This window comes from Cryptosporidium sp. chipmunk genotype I (genome assembly GCF_004936735.1).
Source record: "Cryptosporidium sp. chipmunk genotype I strain 37763 chromosome Unknown contig_25, whole genome shotgun sequence".
NCBI lineage: Eukaryota > Apicomplexa > Conoidasida > Eucoccidiorida > Cryptosporidiidae > Cryptosporidium > Cryptosporidium sp. chipmunk genotype I.
Window position 1 is genome coordinate 283078 of NW_027125608.1, and position 22271 is coordinate 305348.

The 22271-nt window shown below is 28.6% G+C and overlaps 11 protein-coding genes across 11 annotated transcripts; 4 read left to right on the forward strand and 7 right to left on the reverse strand.

The window, feature by feature from the left end:
• Positions 1 to 585: 585 nt before the first annotated feature.
• On the forward strand, positions 586 to 1672 carry ELE39_002224 (serine threonine phosphatase; the record flags this gene model as incomplete). The annotated part of the gene is made up of 2 exons (XM_067345074.1): positions 586 to 1301; positions 1360 to 1672. 2 exons carry the CDS (start codon positions 586 to 588, stop codon positions 1670 to 1672), a joined length of 1029 nt encoding a protein of 342 aa, XP_067200610.1.
• Positions 1673 to 1779: 107 nt separating this feature from the next.
• Positions 1780 to 2391, reverse strand: ELE39_002225 (U1 zinc finger; the record flags this gene model as incomplete). Its single annotated transcript, XM_067345075.1, has 1 exon — positions 1780 to 2391. The coding sequence occupies one exon, from the start codon at positions 2389 to 2391 to the stop codon at positions 1780 to 1782; it is 612 nt and encodes a 203-aa protein (XP_067200611.1).
• Positions 2392 to 2773: 382 nt separating this feature from the next.
• On the reverse strand, positions 2774 to 3490 carry ELE39_002226 (uncharacterized protein; the record flags this gene model as incomplete). Its single annotated transcript, XM_067345076.1, has 1 exon — positions 2774 to 3490. One exon carries the CDS (start codon positions 3488 to 3490, stop codon positions 2774 to 2776), a length of 717 nt encoding a protein of 238 aa, XP_067200612.1.
• An 864-nt stretch (positions 3491 to 4354) lies between these two features.
• ELE39_002227 (uncharacterized protein) lies at positions 4355 to 6862 on the forward strand (the record flags this gene model as incomplete). The annotated part of the gene is made up of 1 exon (XM_067345077.1): positions 4355 to 6862. One exon carries the CDS (start codon positions 4355 to 4357, stop codon positions 6860 to 6862), a length of 2508 nt encoding a protein of 835 aa, XP_067200613.1.
• Positions 6863 to 7147: 285 nt separating this feature from the next.
• On the reverse strand, positions 7148 to 8773 carry ELE39_002228 (uncharacterized protein; the record flags this gene model as incomplete). The annotated part of the gene is made up of 1 exon (XM_067345078.1): positions 7148 to 8773. The coding sequence occupies one exon, from the start codon at positions 8771 to 8773 to the stop codon at positions 7148 to 7150; it is 1626 nt and encodes a 541-aa protein (XP_067200614.1).
• Positions 8774 to 9076: 303 nt separating this feature from the next.
• Positions 9077 to 10274, forward strand: ELE39_002229 (uncharacterized protein; the record flags this gene model as incomplete). Its single annotated transcript, XM_067345079.1, has 2 exons — positions 9077 to 9155; positions 9679 to 10274. The coding sequence occupies 2 exons, from the start codon at positions 9077 to 9079 to the stop codon at positions 10272 to 10274; spliced, it is 675 nt and encodes a 224-aa protein (XP_067200615.1).
• A 270-nt stretch (positions 10275 to 10544) lies between these two features.
• ELE39_002231 (uncharacterized protein) lies at positions 10545 to 11768 on the reverse strand (the record flags this gene model as incomplete). The annotated part of the gene is made up of 1 exon (XM_067345081.1): positions 10545 to 11768. The coding sequence occupies one exon, from the start codon at positions 11766 to 11768 to the stop codon at positions 10545 to 10547; it is 1224 nt and encodes a 407-aa protein (XP_067200617.1).
• Positions 11769 to 12185: 417 nt separating this feature from the next.
• On the reverse strand, positions 12186 to 14291 carry ELE39_002232 (uncharacterized protein; the record flags this gene model as incomplete). Its single annotated transcript, XM_067345082.1, has 1 exon — positions 12186 to 14291. The coding sequence occupies one exon, from the start codon at positions 14289 to 14291 to the stop codon at positions 12186 to 12188; it is 2106 nt and encodes a 701-aa protein (XP_067200618.1).
• A 548-nt stretch (positions 14292 to 14839) lies between these two features.
• ELE39_002233 (protein with 4 transmembrane domains and a RING domain) lies at positions 14840 to 17023 on the reverse strand (the record flags this gene model as incomplete). Its single annotated transcript, XM_067345083.1, has 1 exon — positions 14840 to 17023. The coding sequence occupies one exon, from the start codon at positions 17021 to 17023 to the stop codon at positions 14840 to 14842; it is 2184 nt and encodes a 727-aa protein (XP_067200619.1).
• An 894-nt stretch (positions 17024 to 17917) lies between these two features.
• On the forward strand, positions 17918 to 19657 carry ELE39_002234 (uncharacterized protein; the record flags this gene model as incomplete). Its single annotated transcript, XM_067345084.1, has 1 exon — positions 17918 to 19657. The coding sequence occupies one exon, from the start codon at positions 17918 to 17920 to the stop codon at positions 19655 to 19657; it is 1740 nt and encodes a 579-aa protein (XP_067200620.1).
• Positions 19658 to 20032: 375 nt separating this feature from the next.
• On the reverse strand, positions 20033 to 22153 carry ELE39_002235 (protein with 3 transmembrane domains; the record flags this gene model as incomplete). The annotated part of the gene is made up of 1 exon (XM_067345085.1): positions 20033 to 22153. One exon carries the CDS (start codon positions 22151 to 22153, stop codon positions 20033 to 20035), a length of 2121 nt encoding a protein of 706 aa, XP_067200621.1.
• Positions 22154 to 22271: the final 118 nt, after the last annotated feature.

The window sequence follows — 22271 nt, forward strand, 5'->3', positions numbered from 1 at the left end:
GGGGGATTCTTGTAAGAAACTATAGCTTTTGATTATTCATTTAGCTTATTAGTAAACTCTACTGCGTGTTGTTTGTGAGCCTCTATACTCTCTGTCAAACCTTATTTAATTGTATTATTTAGTATTTAAATAAAACCTATTAAAGAATATTACCCTAGTGTCATTTTTACATTTGGATTATTTTGTCATTAGTTTTAAATATTACACCACAAAATGGCGGGAACTTAGCTATTTTGTTAATATATTTAAGTAAATATTTAATATGTAATTAATATAACAAACTAAATCGATAGAAATATAATTTCATTAAAAAAAAACTGTGAGGCTTCAAACTTCAAAATTAAAAGAAACAAAAACAGGTGAAATACATAAATAATTGGAGTGAACACCGCTAATTATATATTGCAGTAAAATTAAACACCAACAGCAGTAATAATACATTTCTATACTCAAAATTACTATTAAGAATCCAATTATTATGTATTTTCAAAATTAACCAGTCTTGAAGATTTAAAAATTATAACTTTTTCAATTAATATATTCTTCTATTTAGAGTGCTACTAACAAGGCAACTTTTTCAATATAATGGATTTGGAAAATATACCTCAGAGCCAAGAAGTGGTTTTGGTGGAAAAAGAAAACGCCATCAAAGAGCCAATAATCAACGGGTTTATACTGGAAACCAATGAAAGTGAGCCATTCGATTTGGATAAATGTATTGAAAGACTTCTTTCTTGCAAGCCTTTATCATCAAATAATATTAAACAATTATGTTCAAAGCTCAAGGAAATCCTTATTAATGAATCTAATGTACAGAAGGTGAGATGTCCAGTAACTATTGCAGGAGATATACATGGACAGTTCTTTGACTTATTGGAATTATTCAGAATTGGAGGAATGCCTCCTGATGTTAATTATCTATTTCTCGGAGATTATGTTGACAGAGGATATCACAGTATTGAGTGTATATGCTTGATTATGGCACTTAAAATAAGATACAAAGACAAAGTAACTATATTAAGAGGTAACCATGAATGTAGGCATATTTCTCAAATATATGGATTCTATGATGAGTGTTTAAGAAAATATGGTAATGCATCAATATGGCATGAATTAACTGATATGTTTGATTACCTACCACTTGGTGCTTTGGTTGAACATCATATGTTCTGTGATCATGGAGGGCTTTCTCCTGGAGCTTTGACAATTGATGAAATTGATTCTATTAATAGATTTCAAGAAATCCCACATGAAGGTCCAATGTGTGATTTACTTTGGTCTGATCCTGATGAGAAAGCAGGGTAAGTTTTTTATAATTAATAAATCATTTATCATTTAATTTAATATTATTATTTTTAGATGGTCAGCATCTCCAAGAGGAGCAGGCTTTATTTTTGGTCCAGATGTTAGCCAGAAATTTATTCATACTAATGGGCTTTCAACTATATGTAGAGCTCACCAACTTATTATGGACGGTTATACTTGGTCGCATGAAGATAATGTAGTTACTGTTTTTAGTGCTCCAAATTACTGTTATAGATGTGGAAATCAAGCAGCATTAATGGAATTGGATGAGAATGAAAACAAGCAATTTCTCACTTTTGACACTGCTCCTAGAAGAGGTGAATTTTCAAAAAATATGATGTCTTTAATGCCTCAATATTTTACTTAATTCACTAATAAAAGTAAGTCTAAATATAAATTATATATTAAATTAGAATAAATAAGTAAGAAACAAAGAAGGGCTTAAATGCAAATACGTATAAAAGTACTAGCAACTTAATACCTACCACCATAGTTTTGAACAGGTCCTTTTTTATAGCTTCGAGATCCACCATCTCCACCTTCAATTTGACCGCCTCTATAATAATTACTATAATTATTCGAATAACTTGAATGCTCTGGTTTTCCATAGTTGGTGAAAGCTGAATTTCCCCCAACATTTGTACTTTTATTATATTGAAGCCTTTCTTGATTTAGATATGAATTTCCTATATTGTAATTAGCATTACCGATTCCTCCTTTAATTATATTGCTATTATTATTATTATTGTTATTGTTAATATTACCTATAAATGTTTTATTATTTCTATAAGATGATGACTTTGAAAACTCCTTTTCCTTGGTTTCGTTGTTATTTGAGTATTTTTTGTCACCAGAAAACTGTTTTTCCTGGTTCTGTAAAAATTGTCTTACATTTCCTAAATGCCCAATCACATTGTATTCTGAATCAAACATTAATGGTGCACTAAATCCTGGACTTTTTATGACATTCTTATAGTGATCAATTTTATTGTTAATATGTTTTCGGCCCAAATTATGTTGTTTTCTACCATTTGTAGAACTATGTGTTAAGTAAATATCGCAATAGTCGCAATAGAATTTTGGCATTCTTCATACCAATCAGCGTTCTCACGAAATTTACCTTATATTAGAATTTAATAATTAAATGTTTTGGCGCCAGCGCGTTATTTTAAAATAAATTTAATATTGGTAAAAATCCATAAAAAATTGATTAAAAAAAAAAAAAAGGGTAGTGAATCATGTAAATATATATATATATATATATATATATTTAAATAAATAAGCTAACACTTTAGACTATGTGGGTATATAATCATTATATTTAGACTTGTACAATAATAATTTACATATTAATATAAAAGCTTTAAAATGTGCAGATAAATATCTATTTGAATTCACATATATTGCTAAAATAAATTAAAAGTTGAAATTCCGTGTAATAATTATATATATCAAGAAAAAAAGACCATTATATCTGTACATAGTGACCTTCAGATTTAGATAATTGGTTGCTTAAATCCTCAAATGCTTTTTCATAGTTTTGGTATTTAGTATACGTAGCAGGCTGGTTAACAGTGTAGAATTCTACTATAGGTTTTCCTTTAATTTTGTCAATTTCTTTAGATAGGCCATAATTTATAATACTAACTATAACTGGAATGCTAGATAAAACTTCTATAAGAGAAATGAAGGCCTCTATAAGGAAATAAATCAACAAGTGACGACCTAAATTCAATTTAATGTTTTTATTAATCACAAAATTGGAAAGAAAACCATCTGGATTCGTACTCACTTGAAAATACCATAAATAAAGCACTATAGCACTAACCACGAAGCAAGAATAATAAAATGCAGATTGCAATAATGTACTTAGCAAACTTATGACCGATAAGAAATATGTTGAAGATCTGATTCCAAAAATAAATCGCACCAAAATCATGCAAATTGCAGAGATCATTGAAGTAAAAACTTCACCAAAGATTGTAAAAAGTAGAACTTTCAAAATGCCTTTATTTTCAAGAAGCTGATTAAAGTGACTAAATAATATCAAATATCCAAAAACCATGTTTATTATACAAAATACACCTTGAATTAGTGAGCATGTGACAGAAAAAGTAGTTTTGTCTTCATGGTTTTGAATCCAAACCTGATTCAATTCATCTGAACTCACTAATTTAGTCGTCATCGCTTCCCTCTTAATAATTGCGCACAAGCTGATCCTTTTTTACTTAGATTAACCATCACATTGAGTTAATTTTACTTTGCATATTTTTAACTCTTGATTGTTTTTATAAAATTTTATTTAGCTTAAAGTTGCCGCCAACAGGCGCCAGTTTGTGAGGATGAACTAACAAATTTAAGATAAAAATTGAAAAAATGTGAATTCAAGTTAAAAAACCAGGGAAATAAATCTGAGAGAAATAACTAATACGCGATATAAAATTCCAAACTACCTCATTTATTTATTGTACAGATTTATTAATTTCCTAATTAATTTTTTATTTAATCTAATAATAAAAATTCACTTGTTTTCTTTTTTGAATTATTTATAGCAATATAATTTCAAGTGGACAAGCATGCAAACACCGGTATAGCCCCCCACACGCAAACAAAAAATATATGACGTGTAAAAAATTTGTGTAAAGATAAATAATTGGTGATTAACAATAATAATAATTTATTTAAAAAATAAATTGAAGAAAATATTAATTGATTTAATATAAATTGCAGAAATAATATTTCGAAAAAAATTGGTTATATATTGATAAAGTTATTCAGTCCTGTGAGAATACAGATAAATGTGAAGGAATCTGAATTAATGAATTGAATTTTTTTAAGGAAAAAAACTTTTAAAGTAATAACAATAATAAATTAAATACTTTATAAATATATTATTTATTCATTCATTTATTATTAAAGTTATTAGGCAAAAGAGCAGCCAAATACCGAAATTGTTATTTTAAAAGTTTATTAAATATACAGGAAAAGGAGCTGATCCAAAATTTTTTTTTTTTTAGCTCGCCATCAGACTTCACTATTGAAGTGAGAAATGGCGAGAAAAAGAAGATATGGATCTGCGCTTGGAGGTGAAAGCAGTACGGAAAGTCCGTATTTAGAATCAATCAATTTGCCAGATGAAAATTACTATAGGAATATGACCGAATCTCCAATGGAGCTGGATCAGCCACATATGTCAACTAATCCTATTAAACATGGGTTATCCAGGGCAAATATGAATAACATGTTAATGCAGGATAGATATAGTAAAAATATGGAAGCAAGAGCAATCCCTAAAGTTCGAAGAAAAAGAACACTAATTCCACAGGAAGTTGTCGATGAAAGAAATGATATTAATCATTCGAGAATATTGCACCAAAACGACAATGTTGATATATTCCAAGATGATTTATCATTAATAAATCACCAAACAACTCATGCTGCTAACAATAATTCTAGAAATACATTTATGTACAATACAAGAAGCAAAGCAATGCTCATAAGACAAGATAATGCTAATATTTTAAATAAATCTACAGAAAATTCTCACAGGAAAAGAGCTGAAAAGGGATCTTCTAATTTACCTCCCCTACCTAGAACCGAAGATTATTGGCCAAAAATTAATAAGGATACTACTCAAGATCACGAGGAATATTTGAACACTATTCGTGATCAACACTTTAGTCGCTCTAAAAATAATGAGAATATTATAAGAAATGGAAGTAGTATAGAATTCAACAACAAACCAGACGAATATCAAAGCAATGTTTACAGTGTTAATGATGGTATCTATTCAATAGAAACTCCGCTTAAATCTTTTAGATCAGAGATGGCAAGACCAGTAAATGGTAATTTAATTCATGCAAGAGGTTTTAAAGAAGTTAACCATGAACTTGGAAATCATATTAATGGCCACAATCATCATCAAAATAATTTAAGTCAGGAAAATGAAAGAGTTACTTATGCCAATTCTAACAGGAGTTATCTTGAAAATCGCTCTGAAAAACCTATAGTGAATCAAAATATGCCTGTTCAAAAACAATTTCACCAAAAGGGAATAAAGATTCATTGTGACGCAATGGTTGGTGGGGATACTCCACTTAGAGATATTGCTGTTCAGGAAAACCCAAATGATGACGCTGTTGATGTAATTGAAGCAAAGACGAGTGAGATTGGTGTTGGGCCATCTCCAAGAGTTGATATTAGTGTAAGGAGGGAGGAAGGAGATGAAAGCGGGAGAAGAGAACAAGCAAAGCAGAGAGTTACAGGAAGTATTTTAAGAAAAAGCATTGACACTTCAGATGATAATTATTCTAAACAAGTGAGGTTTTCTTCGAACAGGTCTAAAACTAAACAAAAAGAAGAGACTCTTCCGGAATTTGAGGAATTGAGGTTTGACCCCGGTGAAATTCCATTAATTGATTATCAGGAGCATGAAGATAGGTTTGATACTATCGACTTTGATCAAGAAAATGGATCTAATGTTAAAATAGATGAGAATAAAATGTTGGATACAATGACCGTTGACAGTAATATCTGTTTGAGGCTTGTTCAGCTATCAAAAGAGGAAATTCGGTTATTTGAAAAGTCTATTCAGAGCCAAAACAATGATGGAGGAAATCAGTGCGGCTCTTCGTGTAATTTTATTGATAATGAATTAATGATTAAAGCAATTAGTGGTATTCATAGGTATTTTTTGAATAAAGCTTTTGAGTATGAAAGTGAGAAGGAGCTGGAACTACATGATATAATGTCATGGATTCCAGAAATTAAGTATAACGAGGACAAGTATCAAATAGCGAATTCAGAGAGAGATGAACTAATAAGTAAAATTGGTCTTTTGAATTTGAATATAAATAGACTAACCAAAGCTCTACAGGAGGCAGAAGAGTTGAATTCAAGACTATTCTCGTCTGGAATTGATAAGAATAAAGAAGATGATAAAGAGAGTATCAAAGTTATACCAGAAGAATTTGACTATATTTTAAAATCTACAAGTATTCTTTTGGATGAATTAGAATCAACTAAAGCTACTGCTTATCAGAATTTTGAATCACCAAAAGTATATTCTGGAAAAAAAGAGGGAGAACAAGAAAATAGCGACGTTGATAAAAGTGATACAAGCAATTTATGCTCTCCTACTCCTGTAATATCTTTTGAAGATAATAGTGCTGCAGAAATTGATACAAATAATGAGCAGGAAAATAGAAAACCTGATATTGATATTGATGGGCTATTAAATGAATGTCATCAGTCCCAGTTTATTCAAATGGAAAGTATTGCAGTTTTAAATGATTGTATGTCACTTTTAGATGATGCTGAAATAGGAATGCAAAATTTTCAAAGATTATTGGCAAAAAAGGCATTTGACACCAACGAAGAGGATGAACAACAGCATACTGGATATAACTCTAATAATGATTCAATGGAGATGGTTGAAGATGCACTACTGAGGCTACAGAGAGGTGCATCAGTAACCCCAAGGTTCAGTTTGGAAGAAAGTCTCAATTATAGAAAGAGCAGTGTTGGATCTAGGAAGAGCGTTGGGGGAAATATATAAAAAAAAAATATATCTTATAGGGTTTCGTCCCCTCGGATTCATCGGTTAATTATTAAAGATATATGAGCGGGAGTCTAATAATATTACAAAGAGTTGGATTCTTCCTCAGATTTTGAAATTGAATATAAGTTATATAACAAACTGCAAAATAATATATGTAATGACGCGGAGGATAATGAAAATGATAAAGGAACTTGAATTATAGCCGATAAAATGCTTAAAAATTACTAATAATATAAGAGTATATTAATTATTAAAAAATAATTTTAACATAATTTCTGACCTTCAATTTTGTCTTTTTGTGTTCTTACAATTAATAAGTAGTAACTTCTCAACTAAGTTTAGGAATTGAGACTTCCAACAATCAATCTTTTCCAAGGGTTTGTTGGATATATCAATTACCTTAATTCGAGCCCAGACTTTGGAATGCTCCATATTATATGATTCTTGGTTAGAATTAAAAGTTGATTTGTAATCCGAATTAATTGTTTTAATTAGTTTAAAATCAGAATAATTAAGTGGTAAACTATTTTGGTTGGTATATAGAATTGCTATAATTAATGAACAATCACATACAGATCTTCCAAAGAAATATTTGGAAAGCCATAGAGTGGAATTTTGAACAGCATAACTGAATTCTCGATCAACATTTACTACTTCCTTGGTGTTTTTATTAAATTTTTTTTTATTTAAAGAGTTCCTTTTGACGTGAAAAACAAGTTTTGTTAAATATAATAATCCAAATTGGAAATTTTCAATAGCTTTATCATGATAGAATTCAATATTCATTAAACTCGAAGAAGAAGATGATGACAATTCTTCTATTTTAGTAGAAATATGCATAGTTTGAGTATTAATTAATTTCTTTATGTCATTAATAGGTATAATGAATTTAAGAACGTTATACAAATAATACGCCAAAATTTGTTGTCCAGCACAGAAGGTTTGGCAAAATATCAAGTTATGGAAAACTTGTGAAAAGTGTGAAAGAGCTTCAGAAAAAATGGGAATTTCATTCTGAATAAGTTCTGTAAACCTGCAATTTTTTAATAAGTGATTGAAGTGAGTAATTGAATTATTCTGAATAACTTTTCCTGAAATCTTTAAAGCTTTTAAAAATTCGGAAAAAACTTGATCCTTTGAATTAGAAAAGAATAAATTTGTGGGAGAATATACATTTTCAAAATCTTCATCTTTTGGTAGTTTTTGTATAGAAATCTGGCATGGTATATCTTTTATTCCACACGATCTTTTAAATCTTAATAATAACTCAAACTCTTGATCAATTTTTTCCTGAGTTACACCAGAAGTACATATTATCCAAGAGTTATCTTTAATAAGCTTTTGAAGAACTCTATAAAGTGTAAAATCACCAATTAATAATGGTAATACACATTTAGGCTTAAATTCCAAATTAAAAAAATGGCGCGCAGACTTTGTGTGCAAGCCGCATGCATTTAAAGGTAATATGGGAATATTAATTATAGACGAATTTGGCTCAAACCAGCCAAGTCTAAATAAGTTTTTCTGAATAAATATAAGAGGAACTCTTGGTGAAATGATATATTTCGATAATTGAGTTTTGTTAAGTCCAAATTCGAAAAGAATTTTATTTATGACATCTTCAATGACAGTTGTAGATTTTTTTTCAATTTTTAAAATGAAATAACTCATAATAATTTCAAAATCATCAAAAATTTGGTTTTCCTTTTCGTTAAAAATTGAAATAACTGTAGGGTTGCTCATTTCAGAAAAACTGAATTGATTGTTTTGAAGACATTTACCAAAATTCAGCTTTATGTTCGAAGATGTTGAGAATACGGAGTGCATTCCTCCATCTACAAGGAAGTCCCATTTTGTTCCATCAAAATTGACCTCGAATAATTTCCAATTTTTTGGAAAAGCTTCCATTTTTTTTTTTTTCTTTTATCTTACTGTCTCCTCTCCACTAACTTTATCACTATAACCCCATTCAAAAAGTTTACACCATATATGAACCTCAACCTCTTATTCTCCTGCAATTTCTTCTCCGCCTTTATATTTTGCTAAATCTTCCTCATGTAGTTAATTTATATTTGACTAAAAATGATCTGTCACAAAACTATTGGCGCGCGCGCAAATGTGGACTATTTTTGTTCCAAATTTCAAAATAAATATGTAAGGTTAAAATTATTGACAAGGTTGAGGAGAAGCGAGTAATTTTGGAAAGAATTAATGAGTAATAAGGAGAGACTGGAGTTTCTTTATGATCCAAAAGCTTTGTTGGAATACGACAATGAAAAGTATTTATTAGGTAAGTTCATAATTTAAAAGAAAAAAGGGTTTTGTAATGTAATATGGCTGAGGATTTTTTTTTTTTTTGTCAAAATAAAATTGCTTTTTTAATCATTTTAAGCAATGCGCTGATATTAGTAGTGTTAAGAGTGGCATTTAAGATAATATTTGAATACTATTATCAAGTAAATGTTAAAGAGGGCCGTTCGCTAAAAACGTTTAATAATTCAACTCTTTGAATATTCAATTTTTGATTAATATTCACTTTCCCCAAGAAAAAAATCATTAAATAAAAATTTAACAAACCTAAACAAAAATTTACTAAAAAGATATAGCTTTCTTAAGTGCACAAACTTCGAATATTAATAACTATTAGTTAAATCACAAACCTTTTCTTAAAGGAAAAAAGAAAACATCAATTAATATTTAAACTTTTGATTCTCTTTACTAAGGAATGAAAAATAAGATATTGCTTCAAAACCCACACATTCTAGTGAACTAAAATTGAATTATTTATTTACTACGTAAATGTTATCTTTCAGGTGCAAACATCCCAGAAAATACATCCAAAGTTTTGGGTGAAACAAACTCTCAAAACCAAGAAAGCTTGCAGGCTGATTTTGACTTGGAAGAAAAGGAAATAATAAATAGACTAAAAGAAGATCCCTTACTAATTATTAAGAAAATGGAGCTCAAACATATGAAAATAGTTGATGAATATAACAAGAAACGAGACGAACTTAGCCAGTCAAATATGAAATTACCAATTTTAGAAAGAAATACAAAGCTTAGAAATAGTTCCCTCTCAAGATCACCTGAAAGGCCATCAGACCTGTACTTGTCAAATGCTTACAAACATGAGCATGATTCAAGAAAAAAATATCGCGCATACAAGCCCGAAAACAAAAGAAGCAGAAATAACCATTGTCTCTCAAAACCAAATAGAGAAGAAAAACTTCAAAACATGATTAATTACGGAAAACTTGTTCAAGATGAAAGACTTCACAAATTTAGTGCTAAAAATATTTCTAAGCAAGAGCCCGCCAAAAGTTATGAATATTTGCAGGAAATAAGAAGTAAAATCAATCAGAAGCAAATTTCTTCTTTAGAACAAAGAATGAAGTTTATGAAAAAATGAATTTCAGAATAATTCAGGTATATAAATTATATTAAAGGTTTTAGATTTTTCTTTCTTTTGTAATTAAATGTAAATATAACCATCATTATTATTACAAACAGCTTTATTTTGTATTTTGTATTTTGTATTTTGCCAATAAATTATTCCTCTTATCTCCATATGTTGCCAGTATATGCAGTGCATGCATTTTACTGCATGCAGAGCTCCCGCTTAATCATTCTTGTCCACATAAAATAATTTCTTCTTTTCGAATTATATAATTTATTGCGATTATAGCCATGACTCAAAAAAATTATCACAATGAGTAAGAATTTCAGATAGATCTGTATAAATTCTAACTACTGTCGACTTGTTAGTGATAGAAAACTGAATTATTAAATAGTAGTTAGGTAGTAAGTGGATACAGAACCATCTATAGTTGATTTGAACTTCACAATCATCAATCAAATTTTGTTTTTTAAGATCCATTTTGCAAATTAACAAGTCATGTTTAAAATCAAAGTACTCTTTAATACTGATTTTCTCATTAATCACAGAAAGTAATTCGTTTCCATTAACTTCAAATGTACGTAAATGTTTATTAATATTGCTTAATATTAAATTTGAGGAAATGTCCAAAAGTTTACAAGTATTAACAATTTCTGGAATTTCTTCCTGGCCTTTGTGTTTTGATGATTCGAATTCTAACAATTTCAAACTGAGAGTTTTATAACATTTTAAAGTCCATTCCTCACTTGGAGAAGGGTGAAAATAGTCTTGAAAAGAGATTTGAATACTATCGAGTTGATCATATATTGTTTGACCAAATTTGTCATTAAATTCCAAATAAATGTGTAATTTTCCTGGGATTGGAAATTTAACCTTTGCAATTAACAAAAGAAAAACTATGTTTTTATTCAAATTTATCACTTTAGAGTTTACTTCTTCTAAATAGTTATCAATCACCATCTCTTCAACATCTTCTTTTTCTAGTTCTTGAATACTTTGAGGTTTCAAGAATGGAATATAAACTGGCTCAATTCCTAAAGAGTCATTACTTGATTTGAAATTTAGTTTAATTCCATACAAACAACCTTGTAACTCATTAATCCCAAGATATCTAATTTGAAATGGTAAAATTAAAGCGTTATATTGTCCATTCTTTGAGAAAATAGAAAATGAATCATCTCTTAAACCATACATTTTTCGTCTAAATTTTTTATACGCATCCAGTCGAATTTTATATAGTTCTTTACTCACATTCTCTTCTAGAAACTTCTCCTCCAAGTTATTTTCTCTGTGTTTTGAAATTTGCTCAAAATTATCCAAATTAAGCTTTTTTTTCTCGTATTCCTCCATCTCAAATAAGTTATTAATGGTTCTCAAGCTCATACAATTCATTGAACATTCTATTTCAAATATTGAGTCCAATAACTGAGTATCATGAATTTTTAGCTGGCTTTTAATGTATCCAAATAGATTATTTAGCAAGTAAATTACATTCCGATTATTCATATTATTTGTTATTATAGACAAACAAACCTAAAATTTTGTTAATAATTCTCAAAATAATAAGATTTCAAAGTTATTAAACTTACAGTAAAAACCTTATTAATGTAAATCCATTTTATTACAGGTTTTTGAGTCTTTTCTAGAAATACTTTTGAAATATAAAATAATGAATTGATCAAATCTGAAATTACTGTATAATTTCCCATCTCTGTAAATAATCTAGATTTCTGAGACAAGTAAATCAATACCATAAGGAGTGGATCAATATCTCTTGGATTATTTAAAGTTTTGATATGGTTTAGAAAAGTTTCAAATATGAGTAAAATATGCTCACTAAAGAAGTATTTATTTAAAGGGAATTGATTTCGAAATTTCATTGATTAATTAGTCAAAATATTCAAATCAATAATTAGCTTAAACTTACAAATTGTCTCTGTTTGATGAATAAATCGATATTAAATGTAATAATTGAATAGAGTTATTTATGTGGTCAGATGATATTTGGTAATTTGGATGACATGTATATTTGACAATTAAGTCAGAAATATGTTGATTAATCCCAAATAATATTGAAATTTTGAATAAAAGCTTTAAGTAAATTGAATGAGCACCAACAGGAGCCTTAATAATAATATATTCTTGCAAACTATTCAAAGATTGATAAAGAATCTCAAGAAAGTCTTCGTAATTACTATTTTGAATAACTTTTTGAAACTTAAGCTGAAGAATAATAAGAGATTTAAAGTATTTGATTTTACAAAAATCATACCACTTGGGTATTAGTAGATGGTGAATAAAGCTGGCCAAAGTAGAATTTTGATTATTACCAGTCTGTTCAATTAACTTGTTAGAATACTTTGAAATGAGAAATTGGATCCACTTGGAGGAGTATATTCGAAAATTTATAGGAAAATGGAAATTATTTAATATTCCAATAATATGATGATATGCATTGGAGAATGATTCTTTTGAAATATTTTCCAATATAAAGAAGCAAATTTCAAATAAAATGTGAATTCTGGAAGAACACGAAAAGGGTATAAGAGATGACTCCAAAATATTGGAAGGTATTGATAACGTTTTTGTAATCTTTTTTAAGAATAGAATTCTACTGTGTAAACTCCAGCATGAGATTGACTTCAAATTTTCCATAATATAAGTCACCAAATACGTAAGAAATCTTTCCTTCTCCTTGATAACTTTAGAAATATCTGCTTGCCTTGTATAATTTTTAACAATTAAGGTAATAATAATATTGATCATTAATTCAATGAATTGGTCATTATAAATGTTGTTCTTATTGAAGTTCTTGCAGTCTGCAATGAATCCCTTTTCAAGGTTTTCTGGCCAAATACTTGGGTGTATATTTTTTTGAATAAAACCAAAGCCTTGATTTTCAATATTAAATTTTCCAAGTTTCTGATTTGGTATGAGATTGATTTCTAATAAAGGGCAAAAAATCAATGGATAGCTCCTATTAATCTCTATAAGACATTCAATTGCACACTTTCTTAAAATTGAATAGTAGTTCTGAAATAATTTTGGGTTTCTTTCATGTGTTTTTTGGATTTTAACGTAGTCCTCTCTACAAATAATGAACAATATAGAAAGGAGCTTAGAGAACCAGAAAGGCACAGTTTCCAATAAATTCAGACAGATAGCAATACTTGTGAAAGTAACCAGAGTCTGGGATTGCAATATTATAGGAATTGAATATTTTGGATTGTTGATTAAAGCTTGGTAAATATTATCGACAGAAATTGAATTTGAGCCAGAAAGAATTGTACTAGCCTCGAACAAATTAATTGACTCACTTGCTATTGCTCCGTAATTCACTGCAATAATATGCTCAAATAGATTAAAAGTTGTATTATATCTTTCCCAGCATCTTTTTTCTGATAAAATTTGCTCAGGCCTGCCCAATATTGTCTCATACTGCTCCTCCAGTAAAGTTAATATATCCAATTTTACTTTAAGCTGGTCAGAAATGACAAGTGTGGATAGAATATAATCAAATAGTATGTTCATTTGCTTATCCTTAATATCATTTTCATTAATTAAAGATATTTTAGGAGATGTGATTCTGACACTATTTGTGGGGCTTTTATTATTATTTGAAATGCTCTCTTTGGCTGAATCAGAGCCTGTATATTTTTCTTGAGCACTTTTAAGAAGATCATTGTTGATTTTCTTATTCTTGTGTCTCAGATGATCATTATAAAGCTTACCTCGTAGCCTATCTTCACCTGAAGCAAATCCTTTAGCCTTAGTCTTTCTTTGAACATTAGAATACTTTATTGGTATTCTTTTATTCATTAAGTTATATATTTGATTCAATACTTTCTCTCTACTTGCATTTTCATTATTTAAGTTAAAACGCAATATTGATATTAAATTGCTTGTATTGAACGGTTCACCCTGAATATAGAAGCCTTGTTCATCATTTTTTATATCAAAATGATTTTTAGTAATTCCATCATTATTGTTACCATTATTATTATCGTCATTTCTAACATTAGTGTTCATCTTCTTGAGACGGAGATTCTTATTTCAAACCTCCCCACAATTTGAGACTAGAGGTTTAACTTTTTTACTTTAACAAAAGATTTACTTGGAAACATAAAAACTTGATAAATAATCATCACATTTAGTTCTGCTATATCGTAAAATTAATCGAATCCAAGCCTATTGTTCTTCTTCAAGTTGAATACTGCTTTTTTTTCCTTTAATTAAACTCTATGTTAATTAAAATTTTTTTCATTGATTTCTTTATTAGAACTTCTATAGAGTTCTTCCAGATTACTCTTGAAATTTTTTGCCAATAATTTATAAAAAAAAGAAATTCTAATAAAGAATTTAATTGTTCAATTCCCTTTAAATTATTTTTTTTCTTTTTTTTTCTATATTACGTGTATATATTTACATCAATTTTAGATACCGGTATTTTACACGTGTGGCGGGAACTTAATATGGAAAGAACGATTTGCATGTAAGACATGCAGATAAATGCATGAAGGGGGAAAAATAAAAAGAAACTTTTAAAAACTAGAAATTATAAACTAATAATTACTATTTTAGCTTATTCTTCTATTTGAATTAGTAAAAAATCGAATAAAATGATTATATACCCAAGTTCTTAATTTATTAGTTTTATGATCATTAATAAATTCTTTAATACGTGGGTGTGACCATAAATCTGAATTCTTTCTTGATATTTTAAGAGTAATAATACTTGAATCTGAGCTTCGACTAAATTCAGAGCTGGAACTTCTACTATAACTCAAGGAATTACAATTTCTTGAATTACACGAAATTTCAGCAATTAATTTAGTATTTGAAATTAAATGAATTTCTCTCTCACTATTTTGATTATTGGCATTTATTTTTTTGCTTAGAGTTAATTCAAAGCTTCCTGCCTCTTCCAATATATGCTTATCTCGATTAGTTTGTTCCTTATTCTTTTGTATCTCTATCATTTTTAAAATATCTTCCCGACATATGTGACATTTTGGATGTTGCTTTAGCTTGAAGTTGTTTGATATATAATCTCCAAGACAATCTAAACATACGCTCCCATGTCCACATGGAGAAAAAATAATTATGGAATCAAAATCTAGAAAACATATATTACAAATAAATTGATTATTGCTATTTTCACTTATATTTTCCGTGTGAAATGAATTGATTCTGGAAATTGTTGAATCTGATGACAATGAGTTAGCTTTTGAGTATATTTCTGGAAACTTTTTGTCTGTATATTTTTCCTCTGAATTCATGTTATTAACAAAACCTGAAGTTGAGAATTCGAATATTCTTAATAAGTTCTTATTTGGGTGCTCCTCCAGCTCTATTTTAGACATTTTCCTATTCTCCAATTCACTATGCTGAGTTATATACCATAAACAAAGCTTTGTGCTAAAATTCTCAAAGCTATAATCCAAAATCTTAAAGTATGAATTACTGATGGGTATTATTACCATATCATTTTCCCTTCTATTTAATTTTGAGTTTTTTTCTTTCATTTTTTCTAATTCATCGTCGAAGATATCTTCTCTTAATTCTACTATATTAATTTCATTTCTACGCTCTTCTCTGATATTATTACTATTTACCCTATTGAAAAAAATAAAATTTCTACTCGAACTTGTTTCTGTTTCTAATGAAAAGTCTTCATCATAAACTTTTGCTAATATTCTTACATTTTTCTCAAATTCCATCATTACTGTTGTTATCCAAGACATAAATATCCATGGCTTGATTATTCCCAGAATACATAAACTTATCGAAACAATGACCAGTAATCCAGCAGGAATAAATATAGATGTAGTTATGAAGTCATTCAATAATTTGTGTCTTCTAGATATATTTAAAACTATTTCTAGAAAATATTGAACAAAATATAGAAAAATGCAAATACTAGCTATTAACCAAATAAAAACTTGAGCCAGCAGCAAGTATTCTGGAGAGGATCCAAGAAACCACCAATTTATACAATCTTTAGCTTCTATACCAACTATTGTTAAAGATAGTGACGTACTTGTAACGTAAAAAATTGATATTGCACTGGACTTTAATAAATTCCGGTTAACTACCTCCCTCACAGCTTTTATTGGAAGAAAAAGCTGAGTTACTATATAAATTAATAATATCGCCCATTTAAATAGTAATAATATTAGAGATATCACCAGTATTAATATTGGATTATTTACACTGTTCTCACCATCAAGTATTAAAGAATAAAACTCACCATTTTCATTTTGCACTATGTCTGGAAATGAATTCTCCAGTATTGGACAGTTACAATGATCTTTTCTCACTAAAAGTCTATCTCCTTTTAATACTTTACTTTCTGAAAAACTGTCGTTTACTTCTCCAGGTTTTACTCCCCTCATACTTCTCCTCAATCTATTTTCTGACACACTTTTTTCCAAAAATGAACCTTGAATTATAATGTGATACATTGGATCCTTAATTAACATTACTAATATATTATTATTCTTATCTATACCCATCCTATCTATTACATCACTTTCTGTTGAGTTTGACTTACTTACAGATCCCAACTCACTCCGGTGATTCTCATTCAGTAATACCCTTACCCATTCTTTTCCTGAATAAAACGAAACAAAATTAGGTATTAAAAAATATATCTCCATGATAAAAGGCAATAATATTGAAAGAATCAAAGCGGCGCGCAAAACATGCTTTCCTAAAGTTAGCTTTTGACTAAAATTAACAATACCATTTTCGCTTCTCATTTCAATTCCGAAAGTTCTTTTTTTTTTTAAATGATTGTTGAATTCGGTAAAAATACTTTAATTTTCTGAGCATATAATTAAAACCCTGATATACATATTTTCACTATTTTTTTTTCATCTTAATTATTTGTACGAAAAATAACTTTGAGTCCTTTTGTTATTAATTTAGACTAGAATTTTATAAAATTAGAAAATGGAGAGAAAAAAGATCTCTACAAATTATTAATTATTATTAACCTTGTTAATACGTTGAAAGAAAAATTATTATAAGCTTTTTCTTCAATGTTTAGCAAAAAAACTTACACTTACTTTAATGTTTACCCATTTTATATTTGTGAGTCTTCGATAATTTATTTATTTACTATATGCACCCTTTGACCAGGTGAATTTACCGCCAAAATCACATGTACATGAGGCCGTTTTGGCGGCAACTCTGGAGTAATTACTCACTCGATACCATATAAAAGTTAAATAAATATTAATAAAATGATATAAAGGGGATGGTGGCGCACATAAACCAGCATTTTAGATATTCTCAGAGTACATTAGTGCTTATATAATTAATTTAAGTTTTTATTATTTGATTTTGAGCAGGATAATCAAAAAATGGGGGGAAAATTGTTTTAATATGCAAATATGCAAAAAACAGTATTTAGTGAATAGATCAAAAATATTAATGCTTGTTTTTCATCAAAACAAGTTAAATGATCATTTAAATATTAGTTAATGCGTGTGTGTTTTTACATTTAAAGGGTTAAATTTATTCAAGGTGCACCATTTCTAAAATTTAAACGGATTAAATATAAATATATAACTTAATTTGCAATACTTTATGTAATTTAAAAATATAATATTAGTTACATGTACCAGCAGTAGAAACAATAACAGAGAGCTATGGATATTTATGATAACTTTGATAACAACGTTGAAAGTGATTATATTTCATTGGGAAGATTTAGTAATAACTACTTTAATATTTCAGATAATCAAAATTCCAATATTAATAATAGAAGCATTAATAGCAGTGCCTTTAATGATTATTTTGACTTAGGTAATAAGAGGTTTTCATCCATATTAAGGTTTTTAGTAATATTGGCTGCTTTTATTAGCTTGCTAGTTCTAATAAAGTTACCAGTTAAAAATAGAATAGAATTGAGAAAAGAAGTGCTTGAAAGTGCTCTGCTTTTGAAGAAGAAACACAATGAGGAAAATGCTCATAATAATTATGAGAATGATAACTTAGATCCAATAATGGATTCAGCTAAAATTTCAAATTTGAAAGAAAACAAAACAGGGTTGTTAATAGAAGAAAATGAAAAGATGGCGAATCAAAGCTCAACAATAGATATTATTGACAATATATCTAAGAAAAACAAGGGTGGTATAATGAAAGATGCTGTTAGATTAGGAGGAAATATAAAATTAGATGTAGGAAACTCATTATTTGGAAGCCACTATAACATTAACGGTATTAATAAAAGAGCAGCAGAAAATGATATATGTAATGATAAGGATTACACAAAAAAAGTGTTGAAGCTGGTTTATGAGCTTTCTTATTTTGCTTTACCCAAAGATACAATGAATATAAGAAAATTTGAAGCAAGTGATGTTAAAATTTTCAATGAAGAAATGTGGGTAGTTTGTGATAATTCTTGGATGATTGGAAAGTTTGGATTAAGTTTAACTCCTTTTTCACACTCAAATAAGCTGCTAAACATGCAAACAACTACATCAGGTGGAAACCCTTTGGATATTAATACGCTTCTATTGGGTACTGATCCAAATACTGAGGATTCACAATGGGAAGCAATTGTGAGAGATGATTTTACAGGACATTTATTTGTAATCAGAGAATCAATACCTCATGACTTAGAACAAGCAACATTAATAAAAAAAGATATTTCAAAAGCTTCAAAAGCAGAAGGTCTAAATTTGGCTAGACATTACCACTCACATATTATTGAGTTGGCATTGGTAAAAGTGAATAATGTGGAATCATATGAAGTTTTGGAAACATGTACTGCAGAGCACAAGTTTGATTTTGATAATAAAGGGTTTGAAGGAGCAATAGGACTTAGAACACGAAGTGGAGACTTTTATTTGTTGGGACTTTGTGAAGGTAATTTTTGCATGGGGGAAACGAAAGGAGAAGAATATGGAAATGGAAGACTAATTTTAATGAAGAAAGAATATATAAATAAATTATCAGAGTTAAATAATGAGAATGCATTAGATAATGACATGAACAGTTTAAAATCAAAGTGCATTTGGAGATCAGTTAGAATGATTAATATTCCTAAAGAAGCTAATTTTCAAGATTACTCATCAATTGATGTAAGAGGCAATAAAGTGGCAATTACTTCACAGGAAGATTCAAGTATGTGGCTTGGGGAAATAGATTTTGGAGATGGAGAGTATTTGGATCCTGATAGGATTGAACTATTGCCTAATGGACGGGTCTACCATTTCCCAAGAGACCATGTTTGTGACTTTAAATATTGCAATATTGAAGGTGTTTCTTTCATTTCTGATAATATGGTTGTGACAGTTTCAGATAAAATGAAGAAGAAAAACAGACAATCCCCGAAATGCTTACATAAGGATCAATCTATACATATTTTTGCAATTCCATAAAACTTTTGATTTTCTTTAAAAGCTGCATGCAAAATTTGTTATACAATATTTCACACGTCATTTTTTTTAAAATGCCGGTATTAAAATTACTACATGCAAGAATTCTCAATGTGAAAATAATAGCAGTAAATGAGAGATATATTAATACCAATAAATGTATATAGAAAAAAGACAATTGAATTTTGGAAAAAAGTAAATGTTGGTAAATTATAATTTAGCAATACAAAAAATGACGAACAGTTTTATGTTCCATTTTTTCCTTTTTTAATATTTATCCCTTTATTAATAAAATAATTTCTTCAGTTATTTATAAGCAATATTATTATATGATAAGAGTATAATTATAAGTAAAATTAGTATAAGTTATTCTGAATTTTATAAGTTGCTCTTTTCATTAGAATCATCGTATATTTGCAACTTTGGATATATTACTTCAGTACATTTCTCCGAAAAGTAATTGTTTTCATTAGAGTTGGATTCATTAGGATTAAGCTGCCATGCAATTTCAATAGGTGAACGACAAAGATGACAGCATGGAATTTTCTTTAATTTACATACTGTCCACTTCATTAGTTCATCTATACAATTATCACATATTCCACTATGTAAACATGGAGAAAAAACTATATTACTTGGATTTTCATAACATATCATACAATTAATAGTTTGAGAAGCATTATTTGGTGGATAACTTGTTGAATCTTCATTATTTGAGAAGTTGTTAAGTGAAAAGAATGTGGATGATATTTTGGTTAGACTGATTGAAATAAAAGAATGTTTAAAGATTAAGGGAGGAGGCTGGGAGTTATAATTGCACTTTACAACCCACTCTCTCTGACCATTATTATTGCAATGAATCTTCTCCTCATCTTTTAAAAGGTATGAAGGAAATACATATTTATAATATCTTATCTTTTTCTCTTCCAAGTTGTGATGATCAATAATAAGTCCCAAATAACCTCTTAATAGAAGGTCTAAAGATTGAGAAATGATTGTAATAAAGCATGAATTCACCCAAGGACTGGTAATTCTTGTAGATAACAAAAGTACACTACCACTTAATGAAAATCCAAATCCACAACAAGAAATTACTGAGAGAATATGTTGAATAAAAATTTTTCTTTTCTTCGAGCGATAGTTCTCTTCTTCTACTTGGTTGTTATTTTCGTTATTTACAGAGCTACTAGAGCCAGAAGAGTTTTCTGAAGAGTTAGAGTTACTAGCATCTTCGTGATGATCAAAGTATGGTAATCTAGTAGTATAGAAACAAATCGTAGTAACTAGTACACAAGCCCAAAGCAGCCATTGTACTTTCTCATGAATTGCAATTTTTGGAAAGACACTACATTTACTGGTCGTAAGACCAAATAATAAGTATACACATGATAATGACCAAATATAGAATATACTGAATGAAACCAATGATTTAAATTCTTGAATGAACTGAAACTGTGCAACACTATTGATATTATTACCACTTTCAGTGCCTGGGAAAAATGTATTAAAACTCCAAAGCTGCAAAACCATTCTAGAAATTAACATGAACCATCTGACTACCACAAAAGAGGTAGAAATAATCTTGAAGATCTTTGTTGGTCTGTACCTATAAGTATTCTTATGCATTTTCAAAGAAGTAAATCCCAGAATATTATTTCTTGTATTTTCATCCTTATTCATGTATAATATCTTCACCTTTCTGCTCTTTACCTCTCTCCTTGTATTATAAATTACATGGCTGAACTCATTATTTAAATTAGCTACTGGACACCAAATAGATGGTACTAAAAGTGATAATTGTTCATAATTTGAACTAGCTTCCTTTGCAATTAAAAGGCGGGCATCTTTATTAATGCACACATTTGAGTTATAGTTATTTTTTGACTTTTTGAATTTTGAATTTTGCGAAAAAAGCCCATTATTATCGTAGGAATTCATTAATCCTAGAAAATTTCCGTTATTAGCTTTTTGTTGATAATTTTTCCTTTGCAATAGCATATTATATTCATGTTGATTTATTCTTAATAATAAATCGTTATTAATTGCATGTTTATTCATTGACATTGGTATTAGAAACCAATCACTTTCTCTCAAAAAGACTGACAGAAGAGGAGTAACTGTGTTTATTTCATTAATTAGGGGTAGAATAGTCAATGATAAGATTATGAAAATTCTTAGAACAAACTTGATTAATGGAAGTTGAGCTCTTGAATTATATTCAAGCTGTATCAAGCACTCACGCACCTTTTCCACGTATTTCCTCCATAGTTTTATTAATCTCATATTTCCTGAGTCATCTTGCTGATTATTTATTGATTCCCCTGAGTTCTCTTCATTTTGGGAACTTCTTGTAATTCTTTGATTTTCAGTTAACTCTATATTTTCTTCATTCCTCAAACCAATACTTTCATTTAACTGGTTGTTTTCCTCTTCTGTTTCAAAGCCATTATTTCTCATTACAGCAATTTCCTCTGTAGAAACTTCTAATGTATTTGGCATTTCTTCATATAATATATATAAATATAAATATAAATATAAATATATATATAAATATATATTTATATATAACTTAAGATTTATACTGGTCTTCACATGTAAAATATATAAATTTATATAT